Source organism: Emys orbicularis, chromosome 13 (assembly GCF_028017835.1).
Source record: "Emys orbicularis isolate rEmyOrb1 chromosome 13, rEmyOrb1.hap1, whole genome shotgun sequence".
Taxonomy (NCBI): Eukaryota; Metazoa; Chordata; order Testudines; family Emydidae; genus Emys; species Emys orbicularis.
In genome coordinates this window covers 15,611,117-15,622,085 of record NC_088695.1, presented here as the reverse complement: position 1 = coordinate 15,622,085, position 10,969 = coordinate 15,611,117, and the positions used below count along the sequence as shown (strand labels likewise).

The window sequence follows — 10,969 nt, the reverse complement described above, 5'->3', positions numbered from 1 at the left end:
GGTTTTCCAACCAGTTATGCACCCACCTTATAGTAGCTCCATCTAGGTTATATTTCCCTGGTTTGTTTATGAGAAGGTCATGCGAGACAGTATCAAAAGCCTTACTAAAGTCAAGATATACCACATCTACCACTTCCCCCCATCAACAAGGCTTGTTACCCTGTCAAAGAAAGCTATCAGGTTGGTTTGACTCGATTTGTTCTTGACAAATCCATACTGACTGTTACTTATCACCTCATTATCTTCTAGGAGTTTGCAAATGTATTGTTTAATTATTTGCTCCATTATCTTTCCGGGTACAGAAGTTAAGCTGACTGGTTTCAGAGTAGTAGCCGTTTTAGTCTGTATCCGCAAAAAGAACAGGAGTACTTGTGGCACCTTAGAGACTAACAAGTTAGCTTATGCTCTAATAAATTTGTTAGTCTCTAAGGTGCCACAAGTACTCCTGTTCTTTTTGCTGACTGGTTTGTAATTCCCCAGGTTGTCCTTATTTCCCTTTTTATAGATGGCCACTATATTTGCCCTTTTCCAGTCTTCTGGAATATCTCCCATCTTCCATGACTTTTCAAAGATAATCGCTAATGGCTCAGATATCTCCTCAGTCAGCTCCTTGAGTATTCTAGGATGCATTTTCAGATTGTGGTGCTCGGACTCCTGAGTTCTGTCCCTGGCTGTGGAAGGGGAGTGTGGTCTGTAACATACAAATATAATATCATCATGATTTTGGTCCCAGCTGCACAGGTGTCAATCTCTTGACATCACTGGGGCTGCTCCTGATTGCCAGCAGAGAAAAGGAGAGCAGAACTTTGCTGTCTGGATCTAAGTGTGATACCACATTTATGCAGGTAACAATCTTGAAATACAGCTACACAAAAAGGGCAGAGATGCGAGCCAGCCTCCCTGCACACACAATCGGTTTGCTCTCCTGTCCTCTGCATACACACACATTGAGCAGGGCTCATTTCCTCCAGCCAGGACACACACACACACACACACACACACACACACAAACCTCCCCCAGCTCCTGTTTGTGTTCTGATTGTATCATCAAACCGGTATTTTTATACTAAGAGTGACTCCTAGAGGTCATGCAAAATGCTGTCTGTGTTCCCCCTGCAGGATTGGAGTCAGCAACCCCAGAGGAGAAAGGCTCCATACCCCTCTGCCTACTCCCGTGACCGGCCAGTCCCTGCAGACTGGGCCAGAGCAGAACCCCCTACCGCTCCCTCAGCAGTGTCCTCCTCAGAGCCTCCTTCATCTCCTTGTTTTTCAGGCTGTAGATCAGTGGATTGAGCAGCGGGGTCCCCACCGCATAGAAGAGCGTCACTACCTTCCCGCTGTCCCCCGAGGCTGCCGGGTTGACGTAGGTGACCATGACGGAGCCGTAAAACAGGCCCACGACAGCCAGGTGTGAGGTGCAGGTGGAGAAGGCCTTGTGTCGCTTGGCCCCTGAGGGCAGCCTCAGCACTGCCCTGACGACTAGCCCATAGGAGGCCAGGATGAAGAGGACGGTGGTGAAGATGATGAGGGAGCTCAGGGCATAGCAGGCCTGTTCAGTCCGGGGAGCTGGGGTGCAGGAGGCAGCCAGCAATGGGGCCGGGTCACACACAAAATGATCCAGGGTGTTGGAGCCACAGAAGGAGAGCTGGGAGATGAGGGCAACAGGCACTATGAACCAGAGGAAGCCAGAGAGCCAGCAGGAGGCCACCAGGGCCCAGCAAAGTTTGGGGCACATGAGGACGGGGTAGTGCAGGGGGTGGCAGATGGCCAGGTACCTATCCAAGGCCATGGCCACGAGGAAGAAGCATTCGGTGGCTCCCATGGAGAAGGTGAAGTAAAACTGCACGAAGCAGGCCTGGAAGGAGATGGGGATGCCAGGGGACACCAGGTCTGAGAGCATCCGTGGCACTGTGGCTGTGACATAGCAGATCTCCAGCCAGGAGAAGTTCCCCAGCAGGATGTACATAGGCAGGCGTTGGAGGTGGGGGTCCTGCAGCACGGCCCACAAAATGCACAAGTTGCCTGCCAGTGTCCCGGTGTAGGCGGCGGAGAGAAGGGCACAGAGGAGAGTGCGGCTCAGCTGGCCCAGGGAGGGGAAACCCAGCAGGATGAACTTGGACATCGGGATGGTGCCATTGGTAGGATTTATCAGGGGTCCCTGGAGCTGAAAGGAAACAATCAACAGGACACCAAGGTTCTACCCAGGGCTCTGGGAGGGGAGAGGGGTCTAGTGGTTACAGTAGTAGGGAATAGTACGTGCACGCACACACACATACACATACACGCAAGGCGGGTCTCATTCTTTCCAGTAGGGGGCAGTAACCTTTGTCTCTTTCACACACACACACACACACACACACACACACACAACAGGGCTCATTCCCTCCAACGGGGGGCAGCAGTGACACACACATTCAGAGTCCTGCTCTCTCTCTCATACGTATCACATTTCAAAATCCTTCTGGAATCTGACACGCAAGCTGGGTTTATTCTGTGTTTGTAACCCTCAGGACTGGATGAAGATCCTGCATTGAGGCATCCAGCTGTCTTGTTTGGGCAACAAACTCTTGCTCATCCTTCCATAGCTGGAGAAGCTCCTGTGGACCAGTCTAGGATCACAGCAAGTGATGCTCAGAGAAGCAGGGTGAGATGGTTTAATGCTGTGCTTCAAGGCTAAAGTGAAATGGACTGCATTTTTAGGCACCTAAATACCTTTGAAAGTCTGGCTCTAAATCCCTTTTGGCAATGGGATTAGACTCCTAAACAATTTAAGTACCTTGGAAAATTTTACCCCCTATCTTTCCCCTGCTCTAACTAATGATGACACAGAATTGAATCAAGAGGACTTTTTAAAATTCCTGACCTTGAGTCTGGACAGATCCAAAGACGACATCAATCATGGATTGGCCCTATCAGCTCTGCAGAAGGAAAATCTAGATCTGATATAAAAAAAATCTCTATTAATATCAATATGATTAAATTTTGCAATCAATCGTTACATGTGAAATGTTGAGAGTCAATTGAAAATTATACTGTTTATTGATGATTGTATATTATATTAGTTATTATTGTGGTAGCACCTAGGAACCCCAGTCACGGACCAGGATCTCATTGTGCTAGGTGTTGCACAAACACGGTGGAGAAAGACAGTCCCTGCCCTAAACAGGTTTAGACATTATATTTTCCAGATTAGATTATGGATTATGAGCAATAAATTATATTAACTACAAGATTCAGAATGTATAATTAATAATCACATGCTATGTTAATTTTTAGATTTGATTAAAATGTAAAATTAATAATTATATATCAATTCCTATTTTTGATTAAAAGAAAAACTAACTATATAAATTCCTATTTTTACTTAAAATAATAAATTAAGAAATATATATGTTATCAATTTCTACTTTAAATTTAAATAAATGATTAATTATATATGATGTTAAATTCAATTTTGATTAAATTATAAATTAAGAATTATATATCATATTCATTCCTATATTAAATTAAAATATTAACTCATTAAATCCATAATGTATTGATTTCTAGATTCACTTCACATATTAAATTAATATTTATATATCATGTTAATTTCTAGATTTAATTAAATATTAAATTAATAAGTACATATTGTGATTTTTGCAGATTTGTTAAACATGCTACATTAATATTTATATACAATATGAATGCCTATTTTGATTAAAATAAATGAATAATGTTATAGTCTTATTTTTCATTAAAATAGTAAATTAAGAATTTTATATTATTTTTGTCTACATTTTATTAAAATATTAAATTAGTAAGTACATTTTGTACTAATTTCCAGATTTTATTAAAATATTAACTTAATAGTGATATATTATATTTCCTAGAAGTGCTTAAAATATTAAGCTAACGTATATAAATTTATAGATTTTATTAAAATGTTAAATTAAGAAATAAATATATTTTTAGATTTAGTTAAAATATTATATTTGTAGTTTTATTTTTAACCTCTAGAGCTGATTAAAATATTGAGTTATTATTTCTATATAGGACATATTTCTAGAATTAGTTGAAATATTGGGTTAAGAATGATATATTACAATAATTTCCAGGTTAAATTCAAATATTCTAGTACTAAGTATATATGATATTAGTGTATAGATCAGATTGGTACAATTCAAATAGAGAGATTGGAAATGTTAAATCAAATAAATATATTTTCCATGTATTTTCAGATTTGATTAAAATAGTCCTACATAAATTCCAGGTTCCAGTCAAATCCAAAGAAGTATCTGCTCTGATCATCTGAGTGCAGAGAATATATAACAGATCAGAATCTCATCCACAAAGGAATTGTAAAATATTTTTTTCTTTTCTTGCTTCTTTATGAAAGAGAAAAAGAGCCCACCCTAAAATGTTTTAAAGCAGTTTTTTCTATTTGTTTTTAACCAAGCCATATCTATCTATCTATCTATTCTTACACTTACTTTTCTAGTTATCTATCTGTCTGCCTGTCCGTTTAAAATGTAAATCTGCTCTTTAGTGGAGAACTACTGGGCGGCGTAAGGAAGTTTACTGGGCACTCTTAACAATTTAGGCCTTAGCAACTGGTATAACTTAATGCAACCTTAGCTGATTTTCAGGTTAGCATAAACCTATTCCTAATCAGTTTAAACCAAACCAGAGTAATCTGGTTTAAACTGAATTAAGAACATCCACACAGCCTTTTGCACTCATTTAACTATATTGGTTTAAATTCACAGCTTGAGTTATACTGGGGCAATGAGATGGTTTTACTGGATAATTACTGGGAGAACTGGGGGATGTTTATTGCGAGCACTAACACCTGCATCGAAGAGATGACAGGGTTAGAATTTTAAAACAGAGTACCTTTTTTCCACCATGTTAATTAGTCATTGGAATTGAATGGATGTTAGAATTATTATTATTTATGCACAATAATATCACAACACTAATTTAACCATAAATTCCTTTATTACATCCAAAGGCCAAATGGTATTTATACAGTTGCTCAAAAACATGCCTAAAAAGCCTAAAAATAAGCAATTTACTACATCCAAACAGTAACAAAACATTTATAAACATTTGATCAAGATACTTACAAACGGGCTAAACCCAGGGTGCTTAGATCCATATTGGTCGGCTCCAACGTGGTCAGCAGGTATTAGGAATTAAGCTTTTAAGAATTTATTTTATACCCTTCAACAAACAAGTGATGTCATTGACAATTACTGACTTCAGCTAAAAACCCTTCCCACCCCAGGTACCAGTGTTATCTCAAAAATCAGGGCCTATGTGAGCCCAGGTGCAAAGGAAAAACTGTTGGTCAGCAAGAAGGAGAGGAAGAGATAGGGAGGAAAGGCCTTGGGGAGAAAGGAGGTTGGAAATCTTATCTGGATTAAGACTGGAAATAAGGGTGAACTGTTTCAAATCGGTTTTTAGCTGAACTCAGTAATTGGCAATGACATCTATTGTGGGCTGTTGCAGAACCTCTCCCCTCTGATGGTAAGACACAGAGCCAAAAAAGGGAAACCCCATCATGCAATCACACTCCTACATTTCTCTATCTCTCCCTCAAAACTAATGAAGTTGCTCCCCCAACAACTCCTATTGTGAGGCTGTTGCAGAACCTTCCCCCTCTGATGGTTAGACACCAATTTCCAGCCTGAGTTTGTGCATGGCCAGGTTAGTGGTTGGAGCAGGTTGGGCTGGATGGCAGAACAGTGCAGCAGACATGGAAGAAGCAAAGCAAGAATAAAGCTGTGTGTGAAAACCCACCTGGCTGTGAGATCTCAGCCTCCTCATCCCGCTTCTGCTATGAAGGGGGTAGGGCGAGAGGGGGCTGATATCTGCTCTCTGAGCCACTGGGTGCCTGGGACGTGGTCTCTGGAGTGGGTGGGAGCAGCCAGATCTGGATTTGATCCCTGAATGATCTGTGGACACCCAGGGGAGTACCAGGGAGAGCACACCCCCCCCCCAGCCTTTCACACAGTCCCAACACACACACACCCCACATATTTCCCCACACACATACACACAGCCTTCCACAGAGTCGTCCCCACCCCGCAGCCCTCCCACAGCACACACACACACAGAGACCTCCCTACCACACACACAGCCTCCCAACCCCGACAAACAGGACTTGGGGGTGTTAAGATGAGGTCATATTAAAAGTCCTCACACCAGCCCGTTGGACACATGGCAAATCCCAGGCAGGGGCTGGCAGCACTAAGGCAGTGCTCTGTGTTCTAGCAGTCACATGCGTCTGACGAAGTGGGTATTCACCCACGAAAGCTTATGCTCCAATACATCTGTTAGTCTTAAAGGTGCCACAGGACTCTCTGTTGCTTTTTAGCAGGTGCTGGGTTCTCTCGCTCTATCCAACCACTGAGAGGGGTTCATTCCCTCCAGCAGACAGCAGCAGGGACACACATAGGCCCTCAGCACCGGGCGAGCCTTCCCTGAGCACTGTCGCTGTACGTCTGTTACCCAGCAGCCCCACCCCAGAGCTGGCTGCATCTCAGCACCAGGTGAGCTTTCCCCATGCAGCGCCACTGTGCGGTTGTTCCCAACCTTCTCCACCCAAGAAGTGGCTGCATCTCACCTATGCTGTATACATGGAATCGAAGGGCAAAGATGCTTTATAAACACAGGCCAAGTGTAGACCTCGCACTGCGGGGGGATGATGTATTTCTTCTTTTCCAAGCCAAGGGAAGAGCAAAACCCTTTATGTGTGGGATCCCCATTTTGTGGGCCTTATACTCACCCAGCACCTCATTAATCATTATTATTAATTAATTAGAAGCACACTTCCCTGCTTCTCTAGGCCAAGCTGTTTACCCAGCTGGGCCCTGCCTCCACTATGGCCGGCCCCTGGCACCCACTCTTGTCGGAACCCAATGGAGGAGGGTGTGGCGCTGACAGCTGGACAGCTCAGGCAGGACCTCGAAGAGTGTTAATTTACTGTATGTAAGTAACAAAGGAATGTTAAATGGGGATAACAGACATAGGCCCATTCATGTGTGTTGATAAAAATCAAGAATAGATGCTAATTGTATTTGTCTTCTGTATCAAAGGTGTTTGATATACCAGTGTAACCAAATTAGCTTGTAGTTGCTAAATCTTTTTCATGTCTCTTTATATTATGTATGTATCCTGTGCTCAATCAGCCTTAAGATCAAAGATGTGTATACTGCATGAAACTAATTGTTGCCGGCCAAAGGGCCCGAGGAGGCAGCAGCGGGGTTCGTTGCCCGGTGTGCGCCGCACTAATAGACACTCCAGGTGTGGAGAAGCAAACCAACTTTATTCAAGAGCTCTGAATAGGCACTAGGAGACCAACATGTCTCAAATCAAGCGCAGCAAATACAAGCAAGTTTTCCCTTTTATATTCCAAGCAGTTTCTGTGCAGGCTTTGTCTGTTACTTTTCCCCCTACCCCTCCTTCCCCTCCCTCCTCAAGTAGTTACAGTTAGGAAAATTCCCATTCGTCTGCTTATCTTTGACCTTGTTAGTGTGAACGAAACAGCAGCTGTCTGCTAGAAAAGCTGACCCTTACATTTCTGCTTCAGCCTGCTTCAGCATGTAAGCAGTTAGCATAGAAGTAGGTGAAAGTTCACAAGATGGAGTCACTGTGGCTCACTTAGACCCAGAGCAAGGGAGTTTCATCGGCACTTATGGCCTTCCACTCCCCCGAGTTACCTGGTAGCTATGCCTAGTGACACCAACATAATGATATTAACTATATTGTCTTCAATTATTTATTCCCGTTATAATGAATGGCCGGCAATTACCTCATGCAAATCAAGGTAACTGGATTATTTGTGTATGCATGGGAATAGAAGGTTAACTTCAAAGCAAGAGTCCTTGGTTTTACAATTGAGGTTCACAAACTGTTTGCATTGCCTATGTTTCCTCAGAGGAAAGCCCCTGCTGGGACAGCTTCTGTGAAGAGTCCTGTCAGCTTGCCAGAGAACCATACATTCTGGACCTTGTGCAGGATCCCGCCATCACTGATCTGCTGAAACTCTAAACAGGAAGAGTGTTAGCCATTGGACTGAGATTCTCAAGAACTACCTTGAGACGCCCTGAAAGATTCATGAAAGGACTGTAAGAGACTGATAGAGGATTAGCAGACATTATACCTCTGCTAACAACTCGACTCATATATTCTGATTCATCAGTAATGTATCTTATCTGCTTTAACATTTAATAACTCTCATTTCTTTTTCTTACTTAATAAATCTTTGGTTAGTTTACTAAAGTTTGGCTATCAGCATTGTTTTTTGGTGAGATCCTGAGCATCCTATGACCTGTGAGTAAGTGGCCGATCCTTTGGGATTGGAAGAACCTAGTGTATGTGGTTTTTGGTTTTAATAACCTTTTATCACAAAGTCTGGTTTGCCTGGGTGATAAACAGGGGCTAGAAAGCCTAAGGGGACTACTTGTGACTCTATGGTAAATCTAATGTAGTGAACCAAGAGTACACTTTTATTGCTGACTTGGTGAAATCAAATAGAATACACCACCAGTCTGGGGTACATGCCCTGTATTCTGGCCTGAGGTTGGCTCTCTTAACTGCGTCCCATACCAGGCAGCGTGACAGGGGGTCAAAATGGGAAAACTGGAAAAACTCGCCACTAAAATCAGGCTTTTCCAGTTTTCGCCAAAATCAACAGGGTTTTGACTTGAATGGGGGTGAGGGGCCTGGCTTTGGGGGAGGTCTGGAAGAAGTGGGGCTGAGGGGCCTGGCTTTGGGGGGCCTGGAAGAAGGGGGTGAGGGACCTGGCTTTGGGGGGGTTGGATGGGGGGGTGAGGGGCCTGGCTTTGGGGGGGCCTGGATGGAGGTGGGGTGAGGGGCCTGGCTGGGGGATGAGAGGCCTGGCTGGGAGGACTGGATGAAGTTGTAGTGAGGGACCCAGTTGTGGGGTGAGGGCCTGGCTGGGGGCTGGATGGAGTGGGGGTGAGAAGCCAGGCTGGTTGGAGGAGAGGAGTGAGGGGGCTGGCTGGAGGGGCTACACAGAGTGGGATGAAGGGCCCACTAACTAGAAGTCCAACCCTTACCTTAACCCTAATCCTGAACTCACTGCCTCACCCCGATAACCAGAGCAACCAAATGGTGATTTTCCAGGTTTCCCATTTTCACCTAAATCAGCTGCTGTGATGTTGTTGGGGGTTACCTAAGGGACACAGGGTGAATCGCTACAGACTGCTTACAGCACCAGGGACCCTTGTCTGTGCCCAGTTGGGGAAATTCGCCCCAGCCTACCAGCTGCTGGCAATACAAGCGCCCCACTCTGGGAGCCCTACGCTTCCCCATTGCAGGCTGGCAATTTGCACCCCTAGTCCTTAGGCTCCCTAAGTGAGTCCTTGGGGCAGGGCAGATAGAACCTGGGCCTATATCTCTGGAGATTGTTACCCCCAGAGTCCTGCTCTGCCCCAGGGCACAGGTTCATCCAACCTGTTTGCACATCCCACTGAGCTATACTCGAGCGCCCAGTCCCTTGACCTCTCCACATCCGCAGTGCACACAGATTCGCTGCCTCCCTGGAAGCAGCGACCCCCGTTCACTAGCTTCACTTCAGTTCAACACTCTCCTTAGCACACGGCTTAGTCGTGTCTATAGTAAAACCAAAGAGATGTTTGTTGGACAAAGGTTAAGATAAAGCCTCAAACAGAAGCCAGTATAAGGATTGGAATCATGGTTACAGATAAAACACAAATATAAAACTCCATCTAGGGATCCTACTGACTAACGAGTTCCTCTCCTGTCTAATTTCTCACCCAGTGGTCGGTCCGTGCAGCACTTGTCCAGCTGAGAGAGCTGGGATCCACTTGCCATGAGATGCTCACTCTGGCAGAGTGTCGCCTACCTAATGGATCGCGTCTTCTGCCCATCTTTCTCCTGTTACATAGTTCCAGACCTTTTCTCTCTTTTCATCACCAGGGCGCTTCATTAACTTCAGTTCGGCCCAATGGTCCCCATAGTCAAGGTCTTTTACTTGGACTCTTCTGTGCTTTGTAAAGGCCTAATCCTGCACCTTGTCTAGACTGTAACCACTTGGCTGGGCTGGGTGGAAAGCTGTCAATTATTCTCATTCATGGCTGAGTTAGCTCCGAGAATCCCCCCACCCCAGGTGACCGGTTTCACCTCCAGCAGCTTTGGAACACAATGTTCTACATGCTACACAACTCTTAATATATTTTCCATACATACACCCCACAACAGCCATGACAACCAGTGAGTTTTTAGTTGTCAGCAAAGACCACACAATGCTCTTTTGGTGAAGATGGCGATCATGGGGAAACATGGAGGGAGAACCGCTTGAGCCACCCCTCTTGGTCACGTGTCCTCAGCAGAGCAGCCACCCCCAGCCTGTAGGAGGACACAGAGAAGAGGAAGGTGCCCAGGACCATGGCGAAGATGAGATCGAAGCCCAGGATCTGGGCATGTCCCACCACAGGGCAGGCCAAGCGAGCAGTAGCTCTGGGTCACACAGAAAGTGACTGATTACCTTTGACTCCCAGCAGGATGACCTGGAGACCAGGACCACAGGCAGGAGGTACGACAGGAAGCCAGAGACCCAGCAGGAGCCCACCAGGGCTCAGCAGAGTCAGTGGCACCTGAGGATGGGGTAGTGCTGGGGGGTGGAAGATGGCCAGGTACCTATCCAAGGCCCAGTGAGAAGAAGAAGTAGAACTGGAGGAAGCAGGTATGGAGGGAGATCTGCTCTATAAATTATTTTGGGGAAATCCCATGGCCTGTGTTATGCAGGAGGTCCGATGAGATGGTCACACTGGTCCCTTCTGGCCTTAGAATCTATGAATCTATGAATGGTGCCATGGGGGCACACTAGGTTGGAGAACATCTGTGGCACCATGGATGTGGTTTGGCAGGTATCTGGCCAGGAGACGTTCCCCAGCAGGGTGTACATGGGGAGCTGGGCAAGATGGTGTCCTGATGC

General features: G+C 45.1%; 1 protein-coding gene across 1 annotated transcript; it reads right to left on the bottom strand.

Moving 5' to 3' along the window:
- Nucleotides 1–1,216: 1,216 nt before the first annotated feature.
- On the bottom strand, nucleotides 1,217–2,893 carry LOC135887503 (olfactory receptor 11G2-like). The gene is made up of 2 exons (XM_065415246.1): nucleotides 2,864–2,893; nucleotides 1,217–2,164 (listed from the first exon to the last, which is right to left on the bottom strand). Exons 1-2 carry the CDS (start codon nucleotides 2,891–2,893, stop codon nucleotides 1,217–1,219), a joined length of 978 nt encoding a protein of 325 aa, XP_065271318.1.
- Nucleotides 2,894–10,969: the final 8,076 nt, after the last annotated feature.

Coding starts and splice junctions, on each gene's coding strand:
- LOC135887503 (XM_065415246.1), bottom strand. CDS start 2,893: ATGTCGTCTTTGGATCTGTCCAGACTCAAG. Junction 2,165..2,863: donor TGGATCTGTCCAGACTCAAG/GTCAGGAATTTT, acceptor GTTTCCTTTCAG/CTCCAGGGACCCCTGATAAA.